The 26,388-nt window shown below is 37.7% G+C and overlaps 1 protein-coding gene across 2 annotated transcripts in view; it reads left to right on the top strand.

Moving 5' to 3' along the window:
• LOC100469897 (zinc finger protein 345) overlaps positions 1-26,388 on the top strand; it is a 73,605-nt gene that overhangs the window by 10,138 nt on the left and 37,079 nt on the right. The window contains exons 1-2 of one of the 2 annotated variants that reach the window (XM_034638385.1): positions 14,023-14,081; positions 19,858-25,812. In XM_034638385.1, coding sequence (XP_034494276.1) covers positions 19,937-21,376 — 1,440 coding nt within the window. In that variant the 5' untranslated portion in view covers positions 14,023-14,081; positions 19,858-19,936 and the 3' untranslated portion in view covers positions 21,377-25,812. Of the gene's footprint in view, positions 1-14,022; positions 14,082-19,857; positions 25,813-26,388 lie in introns of those variants that run through there. The other variant, XM_034638386.1, reaches the window with a different exon arrangement.

Here is a 26,388-nt window from a genome sequence, read left to right as displayed (position 1 = left end):
TTTAAGTTCTTTTTTCTTTTTAATAATTGGATGTTGAATTTCATCAAATAATTCTCTGTTTATTGGAGATAATTTTGCTTTTTCTCTTTAATCTGTTAACAAAGTTAATTATGTTAATATATTTTCTAATGTTAGAGGAATCTTATCTTCCTTGAATAAAATAAACTTATAGTCTTTTCTTTTTTATTACTTACTGTATTTAGTTTGCTAGAATTTTTTCCATTTTTATATCTATGTTCATAAGTTAGATCAGCCTGAAATTATTTTCTTTTATAGTCGTTTTGTTATTTGACATCATGGCTATACTCGTTTTATCAGATAAACTGGGGAATGTACTCTGTTTTTGTTTTTTTTTTAATTTGAAGTTAAAAAAAGCTTTGTACATTCAGGCATGTATAAAATATATTCTGGGTTTGAATTCATTTCTTTTTTTTTTAATGATTTTTTATTATATTGTTCGTCACCATACAGTACATCCCCGGATTCCGATGTAAAGTTCGATGCTTCATTAGTTGTGTATAACACCCAGTGCACCATGCAATACATGCCCTCCTTACTACCCATCACCGGTCTATCCCAATCCCCCACCCCCCTCCCCTCTGAGGCCCTCAGTTTGTTTCTTATAGTCCATAGTCTCTCATGTTTCATTCCCCCTTCTGATTACCCCCCCTTTCTTTATCCCTTTCTTCCCCTACCGATCATCCTAGTTCTTATGTGCCATAGATGAGAGAAACCATATGATAATTGTCTTTCTCTGCTTGACTTATTTCACTTAGCATTATCTCCTCCAGTGCCATCCATGTTGCAGCAAATGTTGAGAATTCATTCTTTCTGATAGCTGAGTAATATTCCATTGTATATATGGACCACAGCTTCTTAATCCAGTCATCTGTTAGGGCATCTAGGCTCCTTCCACGATTTAGCTATTGTGGACAATGCAGCTATGAACATTGGGGTGCATATGGCCCTTCTTTTCACTACGTCTGTACCTTTGGGGTAAACTCTGGGTTTGAATTCAGGTCTCCAAGAGATGAGAAGATAAATCTGACATGTGGAGCACTGTCTTTATTGCCCATCAGTGCACCTTCAACAATACAGTGCTATGTCCAGGAGGCCATGATATATGCCCAGGAGGGTGTCCTTTATATATAACATGACTACTTCTTGCAAAAAGACAAAGGAAAGTATAGTAAGTGCTAATAATTTTCTAAATACTCATCTTGCCTTTTTTTTTTAAATAAAGGATAATTCTTTAATGTATATTATACAAATAGGCTGGGTTAAGTTGGCTGTGCTTTTCTCTGAAAAGGAAAGATCAAAGACAAACCAAAGCCAAAAAAGAGATCAAATACATCATGATATGATGCTAATTTAAAATTAGGTCAATCTCTGTTCACTGATTATTGTATAATCAGATGGGACCTTTGGGAAGGATAAGGCATTTGAGAGACTTACTATCTGAACCAATGAACACCAACTGGTTTCTCTAAGAGTTCTATAGATCTAGGAGCACCTGGCTGCTCAGTCATAAGAGCATGAGACTCTTGATCTTGGGGTTGTGAGTTTGAGCCCCATGTTGAGTGTAGAGATTACTTAAATAAATAAAGTTTTAAAAAAAGTTACACAGACTTAGGTCTCTGGAACAGAAGCCAACAGTGATGACCCATTACAACTTCAGGCAGTGTATTTTTAACTCTAGGGATGCACACTATTTATAGAGAATAACCACTTTTGGCTCTTGTTGATACAGTCAGAAAGAGGAGTTTAGAGACATCCAAGAAAGATGACTTACCTCTGGAGGAATTTGTATGTCTTATTTCTCAAATCATATGTAGATTTTGAACACAAAAGAATGTAGCAATGCCTTCCCCAATATTGGTGTGCTTGTCATATGTTACCATTTATGTTAAATCGTTTTATAAAGTTGTGGTATCTTAAAACAATATAATTTAAAATGAAATTCTGATACAATAATAATAGAGAATCAGGAACAAAAAAGTAATAGATTATCTGGCAATTCACTGAGTGAAATGTCTAACAGAACACTTTTTATTATGATTTTGTGGACTTACACAAAATAACTATATAGCATAATAAGATAAGGATAATTAATAAATGAAAATACCATTTCTTGAGCTTTATTATGTGCAAGGCACTGTATATAATACCTTAGAAACTGATAATTTTTTGCCAATATTCTGTAGAGGAGAAAACTGAGTCTTAGTGGGGCAAATAATTTACCCAAGGACGTAGTGTTCAGACCTGGATTTTAGGACCTGGATTGAAAGCTGGGTTTGTCAGACTTCAGAGCTAATGATCTTAACCAAGATAGTTTGGATCTAAATCTCCAGGAATGATATAAAAAAATTAAATTAGCTAACATATCATGGACAAAATGCAAGTTTATTCTCACTTAGGGAAAGGCAGTTTTCTTGAATTTTCTCAAACTCCTCTTTTCAGTTATACTGAGAAAAACCAGGGTGCCTGGCTGGCTCAGTCATTAAGTGTCTGCCTTCAGCTCAGGGCATGATCTGTGCGTTCTGGGATTGAGCCCCACATCAGGCTCCTCCGCTGGGAGCCTGCTTCTTCCTCTCCCACTCCCCCTGCTTGTGTTCCCTCTCTTGCTGGCTGTCTCTTTCTCTCTGTCAAATGAATAAATAAAACCTTAAAAAATTTTTAAAAAAGAAAAACCAAAAAAGATTAGTCTCACTAAATAGTACTGTACACGTACAATGATTCTTACTTAAACGCACACACACATACATATATCCACATATATGTATGGATATATACATTGAGGAAGGGGAGGGAGATTTGTCAGGGTTCTCCAGGGAATCAGAACCAATAGGAACTATATAAATATATAATAAGGAATTGTGTCATGCAATAATGGAGGCTGACAAACCCCAAGATCTACAGTCCACAAGCTAGAGAACCAGAAATGGATGGTAGGTTCCAGTCCAAAGGCCAGCGAGCTTGAGATCTGGGAAGCACTACTGTTTCAGTTTGAGTCTAAATGGCAGGAAGAAAACTGATGGCCCAGCTAGAATGCAGTCATGCAGGAGAAATTCCCTTTATTCACTGGGGGATCAGACTTTTGTTCTGTTCAGGCCTTTAATTAATTGTATGAGGCCCACCCACATTAGGAAAGGCAATATGCTTTCCTGTCTTTAACTCACAAGTCAATTTACTTATTTAAATGTTGAACTCATTCAAAAACACCCTCACAGAGGGGTTCCTGGGTGGTGCAGTCGAAGATGCTTAAGCACCCAACTTCGGCTCAGGTCATGATCCCAGGGTCCTGGGATCGAGCCCCACATGGGGCTGTCCGCTCAGTGGGAGCCTACTTCTCCCTCTCCCTGCAGCTCTCCTGCTTGTACTCTCTCTCTCTTTCAAATAAATAAATAAATAAATAAATAAATAAATAAATAAATAAATAAAATCTTAAAAAAAAAACACCCTCACAGAAACATGCAGTAATATTTGACCAAAAAAAAAATACTTTAAAAATAATAACCCATGTAACCGTCATGCAGTTTAAAAAATACTTTGCTGTTACCTCAAATACCTTTGCCTACCCAAACAAAATTAATCTTTTTTTACTTCCTACTGAAGTGTAACCTTTAAAAAGACTTTTGTAAAAATAATTCCTCTGCTATTATAGACATCCATTTTACCAACTTTTTGTGACAACCTAAGGAATGTTTATAATTTTGCCTGCTTTTAAACTTCATATAAATTAAATCATACTGTGTGTCTTGTTAATTTTGTGTCTAATATTTTTTAAATTAATTCATATGGAATAGTTTAGATGTATCTTGTTTATTTTCATTACCACGTGCTATTTCATTTCAATAGCTGTATGACTATATCATACTTTACTTTATCCAATGTGTATTTTTTGTGGATATTGGGGTTTTCATCTATTTGCTCTTAATAAAAACTTTTGCTATAAATATTGTAGTTTATGTTTTTCTAGGAGCGTAATTGCTGAATCATAGGAATATGTATATTAACCTAAATAATACCAAACTTTTTCAGAGTGGTTCTATAAGATTCTGTTTCTAACAGTGTATGTTTACCTGCTGCTTCACATCTTTGCCAAGATTTGGAATCCTTACACTTTTTATCTGATCTATTTATAGTGATCTGTCATTATGGTTTTAATTCACAATATCTTAATTATTAATGAAACAATATCTTTTTATTCCAGTTTTCTTTTGACTTCTTTTTTTCAAAGGTTTTTCTTATTTAGGTGGATTCACATAATAGTTAACCATTTTAAAGTGTATAATTCAGTTGTAGTTAGTGTAAATACCAGGGTATGTAACCTGTCTTCACAATGTTGTGCATACATCAGCTGTCTCTATTTTCAAATTTTTCTTCACCCCATAAAACACCCTTAGCTGTTTGAAGCACAAAACCTTTAACTTTGATGAATTAAAATGTATTTTTTATTACTTGTACTTTTCAAAGTGCAAGTAGTACTTGTCAAATACTTGTAATAATATGATTACTAAGAACATATTGCCAATTCCAAGGTCACAAAGACTGATAAATCTCTATGTTTTCTTGAAAGAGTTTTATATAGGGGGGCCTGGGTGGCTCAGTTGGTTAAGCATCTGCCTTCAGCTCAGGTCATGATCCTTGGGTCCTGGGATCAAGCCCCATGTTGGGCTCCCTGCTCAGAGGGGAGTCTGCTTCTCTCTCAGCCCCTCCACCCTGCTTGTGCTCCCTCTCTCTCTCTTGCACTCTGTCTCTTGCTCTCAAATAAATAAATAAAGAAAATCTTTTAAAAAAGAGTCTTATGGGTTAGCTCTTACGTTTAGGCTATTGATCCATTTTGAGTTAATTTTTTTAATTGTTAAGCCAATTTTTATGGAAGAGGGCTTTAAGTTTTTTAAATTCTAGTACACTTAACATACAGTGTTAGATTAGTTTCAGGTGTACAATATAGTGATTCAACAATTCTTTTTTTTTTTTAAAGATTTTATTTATTATTTATTGGCAGAGATAGAGACAGCCAGCAAGAGAGGGAACACAAGCAGGGGGAGTGGGAGAGGAAGAAGCAGGCTCCCAGTGGAGGAGCCCGATATGGGGCTCGATCCCATAACGTTGGGATCACGCCCTGAGCCGAAGGCAGATGCTTAACCGCTCTGCCACCCAGGCGCCCCAGATTCAACAGTTCTATACATTACTCAAGTGTTCATCACAGTAAGGTTACTGTTAATCCCTTTCGTCTATTTCATCCGTCCCCTTACTGACCTCTCCCCTGATAATCAATAGTTTGTTCTGTATACTTGAGTCTTTTTTGTCTCTTTTTTCCTTTGCTTTTTTTCTTAAATTCCACATATGAGTGAAATCATATGGTATTTGTTTTTGACTGACTTATTTCACTTAGCATTGTACTCTCTAGATCTTTCCATGTTGTTGCAAATGGCAAGAGTTTATTCTTTTTATGGCTGAGTAATATTCCATTATATATATATCACATCTTTATCCACTTTATCCACTCATCTATTGATGGACATTTGAGTTGGTTCTATAATTAGGCTATTGTAAATAATGCTGCAATAAACAGGGGTACATAGATCTTTTTTTTCCTTTTCTTTTTTACTTTTTTAAATTTAAATTCAATTAATTAACATATGGTGTATTATTGGTTTCAGAGGTAGAGGTCAGTAATTCATCAGACTTATATAATACCCAGTGCTTATTATATCACATGCCCTCCTTAATGTCCATCACCCAGTTACCTCACCCCCCACCGCTTTCCCCTCTAGCAATCCTCAATTTGTTTCTTATGATTAAGAGTCTGTTATGGTTTGTTTCCCTCTCTGATTTTGTCTTGTTTTATTTTTTCCTCTCTTCCCCTATGATCCTCTGTTTTGTTTCTTAAATTCCACATATGAGTGAGATCATATGATTATTGTCTTGCTGTGATTGACTTATTTTGCTTAGCATAACACCCTCTAGTTCCATCCATGTTGTTGCAAATGGCAAGATTTCATTTTTTTGATGGCTGAGTAGTATTCCATTGTGTATATATACATCTTTATCCATTCATCTATGGATGGACATCTGGGCTATTATGGACATTGCTGCTATAAACATTGGGGTACAGGTGCCCCTTTGGATCACTACATTTGTATCTTTGGGGTAAATACCCAGTAATGCGATTGCTGGGTCCTAGGGTAGCTCTATTTTCAACTTCTTGAGGAACCTCAATACTGTTTTCCAGAGTGGTCATACCAACTTGCATTCCCACCAACAATGTAAGAGGGTTTCCCTTTCTCTGCATCCTTGCCAACATCTGTCCTTTCCTGACTTGTTAATTTTAGCCATTCTGACTGGTGTGAGGTGATAGATCTTTTTGAATCAGTGTTTTCATATTCTTTGGTTAAATACCCAGTAGCGGAATTACTGAATCATATGGTCATTTTACTTTTAATTTTTTTGAGGAGTCTCCATACTGATTTCCACAGTGTCTGCACCAGTTTGCATTCCTACCAACAGTGCCCAAAGGTTCCTTTTTCTCCACATCCTCACTAATACTTGTTGTTTCTTTGTTACTGATTTTAGCTATTCTGACAGGTGCGAGGTGATATCTCATTGTGGTTTTTACTTGCAATTCCTTGATGATGAGTGATGTTGAGCATCTTTTCATGTGTCTGTTGGCCATCTGTAAATCTTTTTTGGAGAAATGTCTGTTCATGGGTTCTGCCCATTTTTTAACTGGATTATTTAGTTTTGGGGTGTTGAGTTGTGTAAGTTCTTTATATATTTTGGATACTAGCCCTTTATTGGATATGTCACTTGAAAATATCTTCTTCCATTTAGTTCTGTTTATTGTTTCCTTTGCTGTGCAGAAGCTTTTTATTTTGATGTAGTTTATTTTTACTTTTATTTTCCTTGCCTCAGGAGATAAGCATCATGAAAAATGTTGCTGTGGAGAAATTACTGCTTGTGCTGTCTTCGAGGATTTTTATGGTTTCTGGTCTCACATTTAGGGTCTTAATCCATTTTGAGTTTATTTTTGTGTATAGGGTAAGAAAGTGGGTCCAGTTCCATGTGTTAATTTTTTTTTTTTTTATAATTAATTTTATTTTATTATATTATGTTAATCACCATACAGTACATCCCCTGATTCTGATGTAAAGTTTGATGCTTCATTAGTTGCGTATAACACCCAGTGCACCATGCAATACGTGCCCTCCTTACTACCCATCACCAGTCTATCCCATTCCCCCACCCCCTCCCCTCTGAAGTCTTCAGTTTGTTTCTCATAGTCCATAGTCTCTCATGTTTCATTCCCCCTTCTGATTACCCCCCTTTTCTTTATCCCTTTCTTCCCCTACCGATCATCCTAGTTCTTATGTTCCATAGATGAGAGAAATCATATGATAATTGTCTTTCTCTGCTTGACTTATTTCACTTAGCATTATCTCCTCCAGTGCCGTCCATGTTGCAGCAAATGTTGAGAATTCGTTCTTTCTGATAGCTGAGTAATATTCCATTGTATATATGGACCACAGCTTCTTAATCCAGTCATCTGTTGAAGGGCATCTCGGCTCCTTCCATGATTTGGCTATTGTGGACAATGCAGCTATGAACATTGGGGTGCATATGGCCCTTCTCTTTACTACGTCTGTATCTTTGGGGTAAACACCCAGTAGTGCAATGGCTGGGTCATAGGGTAGTTCAATTTTTAACTTTTTAAGGGACCTCCACACTGTTTTCCAGAGTGGCTGTACCAACTTGCATTCCCACCAACAATGTAGGAGGGATCCCCTTTCTCCACATCCTCTCCAACAATTGTTGTTTCTTGCCTTGTCTATCTTTGCCATTCTAACTGGCGTAAGGTGGTATCTCAGTGTGGTTTTGATTTGAATTTCCCTGATGGCTAATGATTTTGAACATTTTTTCATGTGTCTGTTAGCCATTTGTATGTCTTCATTGGAAAAGTGTCTGTTCATATCTTCTGCCCATTTTATGATTTGTTTATTTGTTTCTCGTGTATTGAGTTTGAGAAGTTCTTTGTAGATCTTGGATACCAGTCCTTTATCTGTGGTGTCCTTTGCAAATATATTCTCCCATTCCGTGGGCTGTCTCTTAGTTTTTTTGACTGTTTCCTTGGCTGTGCAGAAGCTCTTTATCCTGATAAAGTCCCATAAGTTCATTTTATCTTTTATTTCTCTTGCCTTTGGCGATGTGTCGTGAAAAAGGTTGCTCTGGCCGATGTCATAGAAGTTGTTGCCTATGTTCTCCTCTAGAATTTTGATGGATTCCTGTCTCACATTGAGGTCTTTCATCCATTTGGAGTTTATTTTTGTGTATGGTGTGAGAGAGTGGTCAAGTTTCATTCTTTTGCATGTAGCTGTCCAATTTTCCCAGCACCATTTATTGAAGAGACTGTCTTTTTTCCACCGGATGTTTTTTCCTGCTTTATCAAAGATTAGTTGCCCAAAGAGCCGAGGGTCCATTTCTGGGTTCTCTATTCTGTTCCATTGGTCGATGTGTCTGTTTTTGTGCCAGTACCATGCTGTCTTTGTGATCACAGCTTTGTAGTACAGCTCGAAATCCGGCATTGTGATGCCCCCAGCTTTGTTTTTCCTTTTCAACAGTTCCTTGGAGATTCGGGGCCTTTTCTGGTTCCATACAAATTTAAGGACTATTTGTTCCAGTTCTTTGAAAAATGTCCTCGGTATTTTGATCGGGATAGCATTGAAAGTGTAGATTGCTCTGGGTAGTATGGACATTTTAACTATGTTAATTCTTCCAATCCATGAGCATGGAATATTTTTCCATCTTTTTATGTCTTCCTCAATATCTTTCAAAAGTGATCTATAGTTTCTAGGATATAGGTCCTTTACGTCTCTGGTTAAGTTAATTCCAAGGTAACGTATGGTTTTTGGTGTTATTGTAAATGGGATGGATTCCCTAATTTCTCTTTCTTCAGTCTCGTTATTCGTGTATAGAAATGCAACTGATTTCTGGGCATTGATTTTGTATCCTGCCACCTTACTGAATTGTTCTATAACTTCTAATAGTTTGGGAGTGGATTCCTTTGGGTTTTCCATATAGAGTATCATGTCATCTGCAAAGAGAGACAGTTTGACTTCTTCTTTGCCGATTTGGATACCTTTGATCCCTTTTTGTCTTCTGATTGCTGTTGCAAGGACTTCTAGTACTATGTTGAATAATAGTGGCGAGAGTGGGCATCCTTGTCGTGTTCCTGATCTTAAGGGAAAGGCTTCCAGCTTTTCCCCATTGAGAATAATGCTTGCAGTAGGCTTTTCATAGATGGCTTTTATGAGATTGAGAAATGTACCCTCTATTCCTACACTCTGAAGGGTTTTAATCAGGAAAGGATGCTGTATTTTGTCAAATGCTTTTTCTGCATCAATTGAGAGGATCATATGGTTCTTGAGTCTTTTCTTGTTGATATGATGTATCACATTGATTGATTTGCGAGTGTTGAACCATGCTTGCATCCCAGGTATGAATCCCACTTGGTCATGATGGATAATCCTTTTAATGTACTGTTGGATTCTATTAGCAAGGATCTTGTTGAGGATTTTGGCATCCATATTCATTAGAGAAATCGGTCTGTAATTCTCCTTTTTGAGGGGGTCTTTGCCTGGTTTGGGGATCAAGGTAATATTAGCCTCATAGAATGAGTTTGGTAGCTTTCCTTCTGTTTCTATTTTTTGAAATAGCTTTAGGAGAATAGGTATTATTTCTTCTTTGAATGTTTGGTAGAATTCCCCAGGAAAACCGTCTGGGCCTGGAGTTTTATTATTTGGAAGGTTGTTTATCACTGACTCAATTTCTTCATAGTTAATTGGCCTATTTAAGAAATCTATTTCTTCCTGTTTCAGTCTTGGTAGTTTATAGGTTTCCAGGAAGGCCTCCATCTCTTCCAGATTGTTTAGTTTTTTGGCATATAGCTGTTGATAAAAGTTTCTAATAATCCTTGCAATTTCAATGGTGCTGGTCGTGACCTCTCCCTTTTCAGTCATAATTTTAATAATCTCAGTCCTTTCTCTTTGTTTTTGGACAAGTTTTGCCAGTGGTCTGTCAATTTTATGGATTCTCTCAAAGAACCAGCTTCTAGTCCTGTTGATCTGCTGTACTGTGCTCCTGGTTTCTAATTCATTGATTTCTGCTCTAATCTTGGTCAACTCCTTCCTTGTCAGTGGGTTAGGCCTGTCCCTCTGTTGCTGTTCCAGTTTCTTGAGGTGAGAATATAGAAACTGCATTTTAGATTTTTCTATTCTTTTGAGTGAGGCTTGGATGGCTATGTATTTCCCCCTTAGGACTGCCTTTGCAGTATCCCATAGGTTTTGGACCGTTGTGTATTCATTCTCGTTGGTCTCCATAAATTGTTTAATTTGTTTTTTGATTTCCTGGTTTATCGAGTCATTCTTGAGCAGGATGGTTCTTAGCCTCCAAGTGTTTGAGTTTCTTCCAGGTTTTTCCTTGTGGTTGAGTTCCAATTTCAGAGCGTTGTGGTCTGAGAATATGCAGGGGATAATTTCAATCTTTTGGTATTGGCTGAGACCTGTTTTGTGTCCCAGAGCATGATCTATTCTTGAGAATGTTCCATGGGCATTTGAATAGAATGAGTATTCTTTGGTTCTGGGGTGTAGTGTTCTATATATATCTATGAGGTCCAACTCGTCGAGTATGGCATTCAAAGCCTTTGATTCTTTGCTTAGTTTTTGCCAGGGTGTTCTGTCTATTTCTGATAGTGGGGTGTTGAGGTCCCCTACTATTACTGTGTTCTTATCTATATGTCTCTTTATTTTGGTTAAGAGTTGGCTTGTGTATCTTGCTGCTCCCCTGTTGGGGGCATATATATTAATAATTGTCATATCCACTTGTTGAATACTTCCTTTAAGAATAATATAGTGCCCTTCTGTATCTCTCTCTATGGCCTCTAGTTTAAAATCCAGTCTATCTGATATGAGAATTGCTACTCCAGCTTTCTTTTGAGGTCCATTTGCGTGGAAGATGGTACTCCATCCCCTTACTCTAAGTCTGAATGCATCTTTGGGTTCAAAATGAGTCTCTTGTAGACAGCAAATGGATGGGTCATGTCTTTTTATCCAATCTGCAACCCTGTGGCGTTTTATGGGAGAGTTTAAGCCATTTAGATTGATAGAGATTATTGACAGATATGATTTTAATGATGCCATTTCTCTTTAAAGTCTTTGTATCGGTTGTGACTTGCTGCTCTGTATCACTCTTGGGGCCTTTTTACCTTTATAGAGCCCCCCTTAATATCTCCTGTAGGGCTGGTTTCGTGGTTACGAAATTGGTTAATGATTGGCGATTTTGGAACGTCTTTATTTCTCCATCAATTCTGAATGACAGCTTTGCTGGATAAAGGATCCTTGGCTGCATGTTTTTCTCTGAAAGAGCTTTAAAAATGCCCCCCCAAGCCTTTCTCTCATTCCAGGTCTCTGTAGACAGGTCTGACGTAATCCTGATACCTTTGCCTTGGTACGTGAGAAATTTCTTTGCCCTGGCCGCTTTCAATACTGTATCCTTGGATCTAATATTTGCGAATTGCACTATGACATGCCGTGGCGTAGGTTTGTCCTGGTTGAGCTTGGATGGGGTCCTCTCTGCCTCTTGGACACGAATGCTTGTTTCCCTTGCTAGATTAGGGAAGTTTTCAGCTACAATTTGTTCAAATATCTCTTCTAGACCTCTGTTTTTCTCCACCCCTTCAGGGATGCCGATGATTCTGACATTGGATCGTTTCATAGAGTCAGTAATCTCCCGTAATCTACATTCGTGGGCGTGGATTTTTTTAAGACCAGCTTCTATTTTCGTTTTTTCTTCTACTAACCCATCCTCCAATTCGCTAACGCGTTCCTCTGCCTCGGTGACCCTGGCCGTCAGAGCCTCTAGTTTTGACTGCATTTGGCTCATAGAATTTTTAATTTCTGTCAGATTCGCTCTCATTTCTGCCCTTAGGGATTCTATATTCTCAGCAACGCTTTCTCTGATGCTTTTTTCAAGTTTACTCATCATCTTGACCATTGTTGCTCTGAATTCCATTTCTGATAATTGGGATACATCCATATGTATTAATTCTGTGGCCGAGGCCAATTCTGTGGCAGAGGCCACAGACTCATTATCTTTTCTTTGCTGGGGGGGACTTCTCCTTCTCGTCATTCTGATGAAGAGAGATTGCAGGGTTGTCCAGAGCCCAAGTGTTGACTGGGACCCAGGCCGTGCGCCCTTGTTTTATAGAGATCTTAGGGATGTGGGCTTCTTCCTTAAAGAGTTTATTTATTTATTTGAGAGAGAGAGAGACAGTCAGCAAGAAAGGGAACCCAAGCAGAGGAGTGGGAGAGGAAGAAGCAGGTTCCCGGTGGAGAAGCCCGATGAAGGACTCCTTACGGAGCGTTGTGATCACACCCTAATCCGAAGACAGGTGCTTGGTGACTGCGCCACTCAGGCGCTCCGGGTTGTGGGCTTCTTGATTTTTCAGCCTGCCTTCTGGGGGAGGGGCCTGCCTGCAGGTACTCAGAAAACCCTGTTTGGGTAGAGTCTCTGTGTCCCTTGCGAGGGGGGATGGGGATGGGCACCCTGTGAGCCGGTATTTCCGGGCTTTTGTTCTCTGGCGGCTTTCCCTGGCGGTTTGCTATGCCTCTTCTGAGAGAGCAGCAGCGGCTGAAATTCAGCCTCTGTCTCAGAACAGAGGGATCGCGGATCGTTCTCCACTGATGTTCTGGCCACTTTAACTCTGTTTCTGTTGGTGCTGCTCAACCCTGCAGCATCCCGGGCTGTGCGCCCCACACCCGGCGTCCCAGCCCTCACTTCCAGGGCCGGCACGTCTCTGTCCTTTGTGTTTCCAACCCCGCCCGCCGCCAGCCGCCCCGCGCGGGCTCCCGGAGCTCCCCGTCTCAGTCTGGTGTCTCACGGGTGCTGTCCGCGAGTCCGCCTGCTCCCCCGTGCAGGTGGCCCGCCAACCGCCAGCCGTCCCGCGTGCGCTCCCGGAGCTCCCTTCTCAGCCTGCTGTCTCAAGCGTGCGGGTCCGCGGTCTGTCCGCTCCCCCTTGTAGGTGGCTACCGCTTCCCGGCGCCCTGACACGGCGGCTCCCTCCCCCTTCTGTTTAGCTTCCGATATCTGTGCGCGGTTTCACGGCTCCCCGCTTCGTACCTCGATACTCAGCGCTGGAGATGTTCATTTGTAGAGATCCAGATGTATCTTCCTGCGTCTCAGGCTGTCCGTGGATATTCCTGCTGGTCTGGTACCTATCCAGCTCAACTCAGGGGACCGGCTGAAAAAGGGGTCCCCTACTCCCCCATGTGTTAATTTTTGAATGAAGTGAGATCGAGGGTTTGACTTCATCCTTTTCATATGTTTATCCAGTTGTCCTAGCACCACTTGTTAAATGTTTCTTTCCCCATTGAATGGACTTGTCATCCTGTTGAAAATCAATTGGTCATAGATATTTAGGTTTATTTCTAGATTCTCAGTTCTATCCCATTGGTCTATATATCTATACTTGTGTCAGTGTCATGGTGTTTTTTGATTACTGTAACTTTTTGTTAGTAAGTTTTGAAATCAAGAGGTAATCTTCATACTTTGTTTTTCTTTTGCAATATTGTTTGGCTATTCAGGGCCCATTCCATATGAATTTGAGGATCAGCTTTTTATTTCTCCAAAAAGGCCATTGAAATTTTGATAGAGGTTACATTGAATCTGCAGATTGTTGAGTTTTGCCATCTTTTAACTCTACTAAGTCTTCCAGTCCATGCATTTGGGATGTTATTCTGTTTTAACCTCAACTGGTTACTTCAGTTGAATTCTGTCACTAACCACCCTAAGTTAGTGTCAGATCCACACGTTTTAGCTGTTTATCTCCCCTTTCTTTTTTTTTTAAGATTTTATTTATTTATTTGACAGAAAGACAGCCAGCGAGAGAGGGAACACAAGCAGGGGGAGTGGGAGAGGAAGAAGCAGGCTCCCAGTGGAGGAGCCCGATGTGGGACTCAATCCCGGAACGCCAGGATCACGCCCTGAGCCGAAGGCAGACGCTTAACAACTGTGCTACTCAGGTGCCCCTATCTCTCCTTTCTTTAGACCAACTGGCTACAAATCTGGTTGGAAAAAAAGGGTCCCATGACTGCCCACCATGTCAAGTTTAATAATTTACTAGAACGACTCTTAGAATTCAGGAAAGCACTATACTCAAAATTAGTTTTATTATGAATAGTGAGGATACATATAAGGAGTAGCCAAATGAAGGATACATAAGCAACATTGGGAAGGAACCCAAATACAGTTTCTATAGAATCTCCTTGTGGAATTAGAGTATATTATCTTTCTGGTTCATCAATGTGTTCATCAGCCAGAATGTTCTACTGAGCTTCGGTGTCCAGACTTTTTATTGGGGTTCCACTATGTGGCATGAACGCTTAATCACTGGCTGCATGATTGAACTCAATCTCCAGTTTCACTCCCCTCTCCCAGAGGTTGGGTTGGCTCAGTCTTTCTGGTGATCACCTCCAGTGTTCAGGCTACCTACACAGGCACACCATGACTTACTTCATTATCATAAACTCAGTTGTGATCCAATAACAAACACACTTCTAACACTTGGGAAATTCCAAGGGTTTTAGAAACTATGATCTAGAAACCTGGGACAAAGACCAGACAAATTCTTTATTATAACAGATATCTTCTTATTTATTTAGTGGTTCTTTTTCTTTTGGATCATTTAGCTTTTTATTAGTGGTTTGAAAAACATCTTTATATTTTGGATACTAGGTTTTTGATAAATATTTTATAAATATCTTCTCCCATTCTAAGGCTTATTTCTATACTCTTTATCATGGATTTTTTCATAACTGGGGTATGAGTCATGTGTACCCTTTCTACAACTTTATTTTCCAAGTAGTTAATATTGCCTGTTTTTTAAGGGAGGGTGATGCCTGGTTATCCATGTAACTATCACTAATTCATACCCAAAGTCTTTCAGAAAATAAATTTTTGGGAAATCTGTCATATTCCTGTGTTTAGACAACCCTCCTACAATCCTTTGTTCTTTTCTGTCAACTATTATTTTAAATTTTGCCTTTTTGAATTCTGTGCTCATCTTCTGTATTAAGTTTTTGTTTCTTGGATTTCATGTCTTGTTTTTTTATTTACTCCAAGAAAACTTCAAATTATCAATATTGGTTTTTGGGGTGCCTGGGTGACTCAGTTGGTCAAGCATCTACCTTCAGCTCAGGCCATGATTCCAGGGTCCTGGGATCCAACCCTGTGTTCAGCTCCCTGCTTAGCAGGGTGTCTGCTTCTCCCTCTCCCTCTGTCCCTCCCACTCTTTCCTGCCGCAGCTAGTGCACACACTCTGTCTCTCAAATAAATAAATAAATAAAATATTTTATAAAAATTGGTTTTTGATATAGGTGGCATGTAAGAATGGATGAATGTGTTAAACTTGTGAGCTCTAGTATATCTGAAAAGGGTTTTTTTCAGCCAGTACATTGGTTCTTTTGCAGGTCAGGAATTCTACTTGAAATTACTTTTCTTTAGAATTTTGTAGTTACGACTCTAGCTAAGAATATTATTGAGAACTCCAAAGCCATTTTCATTCCTGCACTTTTATTTATGCCCTATTTTTTAATGTTTTTTTATTATATTATCTTAGTCACCATACATTACATCGCTGGTTTCCGATGTAAAAGTTCGATGATTCATTAGTTGCGTATAACACCCAGTGCACCATGCAATACGTGCCCTCCTTACTACCCATCACCAGTCTATCCCATTCCCCCCCCCGAAGCCCTCAGTTTGTTTCTCAGAGTCCGTAGTCTCTCATGCTTCATTCCCCCTTCTGATTATCCCCCCTTTCTTTATCCCTTTCTTCCCCTACCGATCTTCCTAGTTCTTATGTTCCATAGATGAGAGAAACCATATGATAATTGTCTTTCTCTGCTTGACTTATTTCACTTATATTTATGCCCTATTTTTAATCTTTGGAGCCTTTTATGGTCTTTTCTCCATTCCTAGTGTCCTGGAACCTAATGTAAAATATGTCTTAGTGTGAATCATTTTTATCCTTTATGTTAGGTATCAAGTCAGTCCATTAAATGTGGATATTCATGTCCTTCAAGTCTGGAAAATTTCTTAAATGCTACTTCCTAAAACAATCTGTAATTTCTGTTTTCTTTGAAAATTTTCTAATATACAGCAAAATTGAAAGAATGTTCCAGTGTAACCTATATGCCTTATTTAGTAATCACTTAAAATTGCTAGTAGTTATCATTTTGCCACATTTGCTTTATCTTCCTACACACACACACACACACACACACACACACACACTCAGTTGCACATATATTCCACCCCCACCCCCTCCCAGAATCATTTGAAATTAAGTTGGAGACATCTGGACATTTTACCCTTAATACTTTTAGCATGCATCCCCTTGGTATAAGGACATTTTCCAAACAATAACAATGACATAGCAAATCTATGAAAATTTGCATTAACTTGTTACTATCACCTCAGACATTTCATGATCAGGTATTTCCAGTGGTTCCCAAAAAATGGTTTTTGTTTTTGTTTTTTTTTTTTAAGCTGATGTCATGTTTTTTGTTCATTTACTTGGTCACTTGTTTGATCTAGGATCCAATCAAGATTCATGATTATATTTTGGTTGTTGGGTCTCTTTAGTCTCTTTTAATCTATAACAGGCTTGCTTTCTTTCTTTCTTTCTTTCTTTCTTTCTTTCTTTCTTTCTTCTTTTTTTGTTTTTAATAAGACACTGAATGTTTTAGACAATTCAGGACAGTTGTCTTATAGACTGTCTCAGCAACCTCCATTTGTCTGATGGCTTTCTCATGGAAATCGGAGGCTTAGATTCAGTTTAAGAATTTGGCAAGCATACTGTGTAGGTGGTAAGGTCGTGTACCTTTCATTGCATTACATTGGGAAGCACAGGTTGTTGCACTATTGGTGGTGCCCAGTTTTTTTTTAACTTAAGGTTAAAGGTGGTGAATACTTAATCTTCCCTGTGTAAAGATATATTTTTCCCTTTATAATTAGTAAATAGTCTGTGGAGTAATACTATGAGACCAGTGAATATCCTTTTTCTCTACAACCATTCACTTTCTGGTTTTAGAATTTACTGAGAATCCTTGCCTGAATCACTTAGATTGATGTTTTCAAAATGATGATTTTCAGATTTCTTTATTCCTTCTAGCACCCTGCCTGACACTTGGCATATGCTTAGCACACTTTTAAAAATGATCTCTTTCCACTAGATATTGAGCTGCCTTGCATGACCTTCCAATTTTCATACGTTTTCCATTTCCATATATTGTGCTTTTTAAAGAGATTTCTTTCATTTATGTTTTAATCTTTTTAATTACTTGTTTTTATTCCCACTTTATATTTTCATTTTCTAAGATTCTTTTTTTCATCTCATTCCTTTTATGTCATCTTATTTTTCTACCATGTAAAATAATTTCTCATGTCCCTCTTAGGATATTAATGGTGGCTTCTGAAATTTTTATTGTTTTCTTATGTAGCTTCTCTTCTAAGTTCTTTGGGGTTTGTTTATTTAATCTTTTCTTTTTTAATTATAGGTTTTCCTTTAATATGTGGTGATATTTGCCTCTCTGTATTTTAGAGCAGACACTATGAACCTGACTTAACTTTTTGTATGCCAACTAGTAAATTTCCACAGGTACATAGTGCCCCCATTTCTTAAGCTTTTCTGGGGTTCTGCAGCATAAATCCTCCTCCTCTGGGTTTTGCTTACCTTTTGAGTTAGGTTTCATCCTTCTTTGGTTTGTTAAGTTAGTCATCATTTATTTTCATGATTTCTAACTTCAGAAGTTTTGTTGCTTCTGTCTCCTCTTTAATTCTCTTTGCCTGAGTATTTGGTCCTTTTTTAAAAAAATCCATTTCATTGGTTTTAGTGAAGCTTTTAAAAGGGCAGGAAAAACTGCATGTGATCCACTTGTCCTCTTTGAGAGAAAGTGTATTCTCTTTCTAGAGAAATCTTGTTTTTAGATGTTTATTTTTAAGGATCATGAATTTTGAAACTAATTTATTATATTAGGCACTCATTAAATGTATTTTGATTTTTTTGCATGTGCCAGAGTTCAAGTCGATTAAAGTAACAGACATTGGGTATACTTCCTTCCTAACGGTTGGCTCTCCTGTAGCAGACAGACGTTAAGCAAAATTCAAATATGAAATTTGCCATTATAGGAGACAAATGTGTAATTGAGCCTTACCAAAACAATATACAAAGAATGGAAGGAAAAAAGGGGGGGAAAGTGCTTTGAGAGGTAATGGTGGGATGTGCATAATTAAGACTGAGTATTCAGAAAAGATCTTTATAGGATATACCACTTAGCAGGGACCTGAACGATGTGGAGAGGGAGTATGGACAAATATGTAGGGCCAATGAAATCATTTTGTCTGTGTGTGTATGTGTTGGGGGAGTGTTACAGTTTAGTGCATTTGAAGAACTGAGAAGACCAGTGTAGCTATAAATTATTGTTGAGGGGAGAGAAGTATCAGGTTGAAGAGGCAGGCAGGAGGTAGATTACTGAGGAATTGTTAAGACCAAGTTAAGGAGTACAGATCTTATCCAAAAGACAATGGGGAATCACTGAAGCATTTTTAACAGAACAGTGCCAGGCTGAATATCGCTCTGGCTGCTAAGGGTGTAAAACTGGAAAGGCAGACAACTAATAAAATTCTGCTTTTGTGTCCAAATAAAAGACAATTTTGACCTGGATCATCTATTGACAGTGGAGATGGAAAGAACAATCTCAGGACATATTTAGGCCTACTCCAAACAATCTTGCTGCATGTGTTATAAGAAGAGAATGGAGCTCAGATGTTTTCACCTTTGGGGTTTGATGTATTTGTTCAGGGACTTAATTGATATTTTAAAATCCATTCTTTTTCCTAGTCTCTTTTCTGGCATGTAGGTCTTCCAAAATAGTAGCTACTGAACACTGTACAGTTACTTTATACAACTACATAAATATATTATGTGTGATTTCAGAATCATTAAATAATCATTAGAGCCAGGGTTCAGAATACTTATCTATCTGCATCCTTGCAATCTGCCAATAGTATCACATTACCTCTATCTGCTCTTTCCTTCTCTCATACCTTAAAACTAGATTCTCAAGTACAGCAGCTTTTGCTGAGTCCCCTTTTTTGTTCTCCCAAGCTTAACCTCATAGACTCCCTAGGCAAACATGGATTTTATCAAATGGCATAAATAAGCCACATTCTAATTACCATAGATTCTTCCTTCTGCATTGCTCATTCATCGCATTAATCTTTCATCAGGATACTGCTGTATCTGGAGTAACATTCTCTTCTATTTCCTTCAGATTATATGCAATTTATGTTTGTTACTTGATTATTTATCCTAGATTTTTCCTTCTAGTTGTAGTTTCTTAATGCTCCAAACAACCCTAAGAAATTAGTTAAATGGTAATTACCCTCATTTTAAAATGTATATGGCACTAGATTTATTCTCTAACAAAATAGGGGTAAAGCCTAGACATCTTTATATTTATCAAGCTCCCCGTGCTTGAAGGGGATTTTTATTTAAATCACTATTTAGGAACACCTGACTAATCTGTTTTCCTAAATATCTCCTTCACCTTCCAGTGTGACTTCTTTTTACTTTCCTTTTCTACTTGTCAAATTTCCCAATCATATTTGAGAACTGTATAAGCTACTCAGTTTTTATGAAAATTAGTTTCAGTTAAATCTTTTCATTTCTATTATAAAAGTTTTTTCTCCCAGAACACAAAAAAAGTGAATGTTTGCTTTTATATTTTCTTTCAGACTGTGAATCAAGGTTGAGACCAAGAAATTATTTCTGAAAAAGGATATTTATGGAATAGAATCATCCTGATGAGAGATAATGGAAAGACTTATAAAAAACAGCATTGAGTGTTCAAGTTTCAGAGGTGATTGGGAATGTAAAAGCCAGTTTGAGAGAAAACAGGAATCTCAGGAAGGACATTTCAGTCAAATGATATTTACTTCTGAAGACATGCCCACTTTCAATACCCAGCATCAGAGAATACATACTGATGAGAAACTCCTTGAATGTAAGGAATGTGGGAAGGATTTTAGTTTTGTATCGGTCCTTATTCGACATCAGCGAATTCATACTGGTGAGAAACCTTATGAATGTAAAGAATGTGGCAAGGCCTTTGGTAGTGGTGCAAACCTTGCTTACCATCAAAGAATTCATACTGGTGAGAAACCATATGAATGTAGTGAATGTGGAAAGGCCTTTGGTAGTGGCTCCAACCTTACTCATCATCAGAGAATTCATACTGGTGAGAAACCATATGAATGTAAGGAATGCGGGAAAGCCTTTAGTTTTGGATCAGGCCTTATTCGACATCAGATAATTCACAGTGGTGAAAAGCCTTATGAGTGTAAGGAATGTGGGAAGTCCTTTAGTTTTGAATCAGCCCTTACTCGGCATCACAGAATTCACACAGGTGAGAAACCTTATGAATGTAAGGATTGTGGGAAGGCCTTTGGCAGTGGTTCAAACCTTACTCAACATCGAAGGATTCATACTGGTGAAAAACCTTATGAATGTAAAGCATGTGGAATGGCCTTTAGTAGTGGTTCAGCCCTTACTCGGCATCAGAGAATTCATACTGGTGAAAAACCATATATATGTAATGAATGTGGGAAGGCTTTTAGTTTTGGATCAGCCCTTACTCGACATCAAAGAATTCACACTGGTGAGAAACCTTATGTATGTAAGGAATGTGGGAAGGCTTTTAATAGTGGCTCAGATCTCACTCAGCATCAGAGAATTCACACTGGTGAGAAACCCTATGAGTGTAAGGAATGTGAGAAGGCCTTTAGAAGTGGTTCAAAACTTATTCAGCATCAAAGAATGCACACTGGTGAGAAACCCTATGAGTGTAAGGAATGTGGGAAGGCCTTTAGTAGTGGTTCAGACCTTACTCAACATCAGAGAATTCATACTGGTGAGAAACCTTATGAATGTAAAGAATGTGGCAAGGCCTTTGGTAGTGGCTCAAAACTTATCCAACACCAGCTAATTCACACTGGTGAAAAACTATATGAATGTAAAGAATGTGGAAAGTCCTTCAGTAGTGGTTCAGCTCTTAATCGGCACCAGAGAATACACACTAGTGAAAAATATTATGAATGTAAGGAATGTGGGAAGAATCTTTGTACTGGCTCAAGCCTTACTCAACATCAGAAAATTCATACTGGTGAGAAACTTTATGAATGTAAGGAATGTGGAAAGGCTTTTGGGAGGGGTTCAGAGATTCAGCAACATAAGAAAAGTCATACCGGTGAGTAGCTCTGTTAATTGGAAATTTATGTTAGGATTATGTGGTTAAGGAAGGATGCAGGATACATATTAGGGCGAGTCACCACAAATGTAATTAAGGTACAAATGCCCTACTTATGCTTTACCACTTAGTCTGTGGGAATTTATACAGGAAAAGAAAAACCAGTCTGAAGATCTCTATCTTATAGTCATTCTTTCATTATTTTTGGAAAATTCATACTTGTGAATATTAAAAATTTAAAAACTGTTTATTGTATTTTGCCTTTATTTTAAACATTGAAAAATTCATTTCTGGGCTAACCCTGCTACTTTTGTTTACTGATCCATCTCAAAATTATTTTAAATTATTTATCAAGGGTCTAAATTTGCCCTTCTTCCTGTTTCTCATTTGAATACCATTTATTTAATAACCATATCTATTTTTGTATTTTTTTATTGCCTGTTTGATGGTAAGTTATATTTTTATACATATGAAGCATGGGTATCAGGTCAGTCTTCGTTTTCTAAATTTGCATATCTGTGTTTGTATCTGTGTTCCATTTTGTTTGTGTTGTTGCTGTTATTTTTAAGTATCCTTTAATATCTTGTGGATCTGTATCTTTTTTTTGGAAACTTGTTTTACTTTCCTTTTACAAAGTCTATACTCTTTTTGCAAAACAGTTCTTTTCTATATTAATGTAGATATAAACAAAAATAGTTATCTGTAATCAAAGCAACCACAGACAATCAATGTCAAACTTTTGTAGCAAACCTTTAAAGACTATGTCATTGTTTTTGAAAAAAAGTGTGATTATGCTATACTATAACCAGCCTTTAATAGTCTTTGTAAATATATTGTTACTCTTCTGTTGCCTTGAAAGTATTCACCTGTCTTTATCAAGCCCCTTTTGTCAAATATTGAAAATTTTGCCATCATAAAGTGTTACCTTGATGGCCCCTTTTGAATGTGTCTATTTTTTATTGTTCATTTCAGAGAAAATGTATGGGGTCTCTTCTGCTTTTAAAGACTTATACTATAATATATAAGCTCTACTTCCCTTGACCAACATTTGGACGTAGTTTTTTCCCTAATGTTAACCAACTTATTCTTCCACAGATCCTTTTATATGCATATATAATGTGCTTATGGTAATGCAGGCATAATGAGCTCACTTCAGAGGCTTGTTATGTGAATTCTACATTTGTGCCTATCACATAATAAAACTTGCTTAGTATTAGCCTTTGTCATTGTTATTATCTTTTCAACTTTATTATGGAAAAACTTTTAACTAGTATCGATGTTTTACTGAACATCAAATCATCATAATGGAAAAAAGACATTCAGGTAAATGAATATAAGAAAAGTTTGACCAACATCTATTTCTTATGACAAGAGAGAATTCATCTTAAAAATATGTGATGGTAAAGTGTAAGAAGGAAAAATCCGTAGAAGGTGAAAATAAAAATTCTTCACAGAAATTTGAATTTTGAGGAATGACATCAGCATCATGACAGCATAAGATGCCTACCCTCATTTGGCCCCCCATGATTAACAAGTAAAAGTGCCTCTGTTGTTGTTGTGGGATCCAGCACCATAAGCTAAGGGACCTGAGAGGAGTCTCACCCACATCAAGTAATAAGCTGATAGTCTTCCAACAGGACTCTGAACCAGCCCCAGCCTCTTTTGGCTGCATTCAGGGCAAACCTGGAGAGTGCTGATTTGAGCAGACACTCACAAATAAGAGAGGCTTTGTAGAACTCCAGATTTCCTGAGGAGAGATTCTAGCACTGTTTTGGAGAAAAAGAAAAAAAAGAGGGGGTAAGATGAACTTTACCAGTGCCACCCCTTCCCCAAGGTGGCATATCATGGTGCTGAACTAGCCAGCAATGACTTTTTCTGCAGGGGAAAACAGTGAGTGATTGCCCAGCTTCCCTACTGGTATAGGATGCTGCTGAAGAAACTTGTTTTTCTCCTGCAGCACCCACAGTATTGAGGCAATACTTGCGTGACTGTGGGGAGACAGATGAGGTTATAAGAATGTCAGAATGTATTAAAGGAATACAATTCCTACTGGCTGCATTCAGGACTCCTGCAGGAAGCCCACCAGAAGCCTCTGGGAAAACCTTACACAAGGATCCCCCACCTGGCTTGCAGGCACCCCCGATGCCCCAAATATTAAACCCACAGCTCCCTCAGTTCTAGAGGTAGCTCTTTGTGTATGTTCCCAAGTATGGCAGTAAAGACCAGTTTTGGTAGACAGCACGCAGAAAACAGGCCAGAGTCTGTGGCAAGGGAGAAATCACAAACTTGAGCTATAGTATTATCTGAGGAAAAACAAAAGAGGTTTCCAGCAGCCAGCCTGGTGAGTTGTAAGGTTGAGAGAAGACAAAGAAGCTTAAGATTTCTCTCACAAGGGGCCAAGAAGTAGGGAGCACATGTATTGCTACAAGGACAGAGAAAGCCCCAGTTATAAGCAGGCCCAATAAAAAGTATCTCTGACCTAAAGGCAACTAGTAGTGTTTGGAGGAGGTGACTACTTCAAATGAGAAAACAGCAATGCAAAACTCCAAGAAACATGAGGAATCAATGAAATGTGACATCACAAAAAGATCTCAATAATCCTCTAGTAACTGAACTTAAAGACAGAATTCTGTGATTTACCTGATAAATAATTCAAATTAGCTGTTCTAAAGAAACTCAATGAGCTACAATAAAACATAGAACTCAACAAGCAGGAAAGCAATACATGAGTAAGATGAGAAATTCAACAAAAAAATCATAAAAACAAACCAAACAAATCTGGAGCTGAAGAATGAATGAAATGAAAAATGCAACAGAGAACATCAACAGGAGAATAGACCAAGTGAATATAAAATGAGAGAGAGAGAGAGAAGATGGGGGCTTTGAAATACCCCAGTCAGAGGAGAACAAAGAAAAAAGGAATGAAAGAGAATGAAGAAAGACTGTAAGATGTGTGGGACACCATAAACCAAACAAGAATATAAAAAATAACTACTGTAATTTGTTAATGAATTCAGAATATAAAAAGTAAAAAATGATAAAATAAAAAACATAAAAGGGGCAGTAAGAGAGTAGAGCTCTTTTATGTGATTAAAGTTGCTATCCATCAGCTTAAAATGGACTGTTTTATAAGATTTTTTAAAAAGATTTATTTATTTTAGAGAGATAGCAGGGGGAGGGGCAAAGGGAGACAGAGAGAAAGAATTCTCAAGCAGTCTCCTCACTGAGTGCAGAGCCTGATGCAGGGTTCGATTCCAGGACCCTAAGATCATGACCTGAGCTGAAATCAAGAGCCAGCCACCCAACTGAGTGAGCCATCCGAGCGCCCCTATATGATGTTTTATGTAAGTCTCATGATAACCATAAAGCAAAACTCTATTAGATTCACAAAAGATAAGTGAGGAGAATCACAGCACACCACCATGGAAAAGAGAGGGGAAAAAAGAACAATGGAACTACAAAATGGCTGGAGAGCTATTAATTAGATTGCATTAGTAAGTATACGTATTAATAATTTCTCTAATGTAAATGAATTGAATTTACCAATTGAAAGGCATAGAATGGCCAGATGGATAAGACTCAACTATATGCTGTCTACCAAAAGGCACTTCAGCTTTAAGATCATACATAGGCTCAAAGTGAAGAGATGGAAAAAGATATTCCATGGAAGCAGAAAGTGGGGTTGGCCTTACAGGGCTGGCCCATATTTATACAAATAGACTTTAAGCCAAAAATTATGAGACAAAGAAGGTCATTATAGAATGGTAAGGAGGGCGATTCATCAAGAAGATATAACAATCATAAATGTTTATGCACCCAATATCAGAACACCTAAATATGCTAAGCAAATACTGACAGATCTGGAGGGAGAAATAAACAATACAAGAACAGTAGGGGATTTCAATACTTCACTTTAAGTAACAGATGGATCATTCAAACAGAAAATCAATGTAGAAACATTTGACTTGAGTCATACATTAAAACAACTGGGCCTAACAGACATATATAAAACATTCCACTCAACAGCAGCAGCAGAATACATATCTTCTCAAGTGCACATGGAATATTCTCCAGGATAAATCATATGATAGGTCACAAAACAATTCTTAGGAAAATTAGAGTGACGCCATACCAACTATCTTTCCAACCAAAATGGTATGAAACTAAAAATCAAGAAGACGAGAAAGCTGGAAATTTTACAAATATGTGGAAACTAGGCAACACACTCCTGAATAACCAATGGGCCAAGGAAGAAATCAAGAGGAAAAAAGTGCCCAAACAAATGAAAATGGAAACTCAACAGACAAATACATATGTGATGCTGTAAAATAATTTCTTAGAGGGAATTTTATAGCAATAAATGCATGTGTAAGTGAAAATGAAAGATTTCAAATAAATAACTTTAAATGTCAAGGGACTAGAAAAAGAACAAACTAAGGCCAAAGTTAACAGAAGGAAATAACAAAGATCAGAGCTGAAATAAATGAAACAGAGACTAGTAAAGCAATAGAAAAGATTAGCAAAGCTAAAATGTTTTTGAAAAGAACAAAATTGATGAAACTTTAGCTAGACTAAGAAAAAAAGCAAATAGGGGCAACTGAGGGGGCTCAGATGGTTAAGCGTCTGCCTTTGTCTCAGGTCATTATCTCCAGGCCCTGGGATCTAGCCCTACATCGGGCGCCCTGCTCAGTTGGGAGTCTGCTTCTCTCTCTCCCTCTGCCTCTCCCTCACCCCCACTCATATTCTCTCTCAAATGAATAAATAAAATCTTTAAAAAATAAAGATAAAATAAAATTATCCTAACAGCACATTATAAAAAAAAAAAGAAAAGCAAAAGGACCCAAATAAACAAAATCAGAAATGAAAGAGGAAACATTCTAACTGATATCACAGCAATACAAAAGATTGTAAGAGACTACTATGAACACTTGTATGCTAACAAATTGGATATCATAGAAGTGGATAAATTCCTAGAAACATATGACCTATGAAGACTGAATTATGAAGAAATAAAAAATCT

Source organism: Ailuropoda melanoleuca, chromosome 12, assembly GCF_002007445.2.
Source record: "Ailuropoda melanoleuca isolate Jingjing chromosome 12, ASM200744v2, whole genome shotgun sequence".
NCBI lineage: Eukaryota > Metazoa > Chordata > Mammalia > Carnivora > Ursidae > Ailuropoda > Ailuropoda melanoleuca.
The sequence above is the reverse complement of the archived record's forward strand: the minus strand, read 5'-3'. Positions and strand labels throughout refer to the sequence as shown.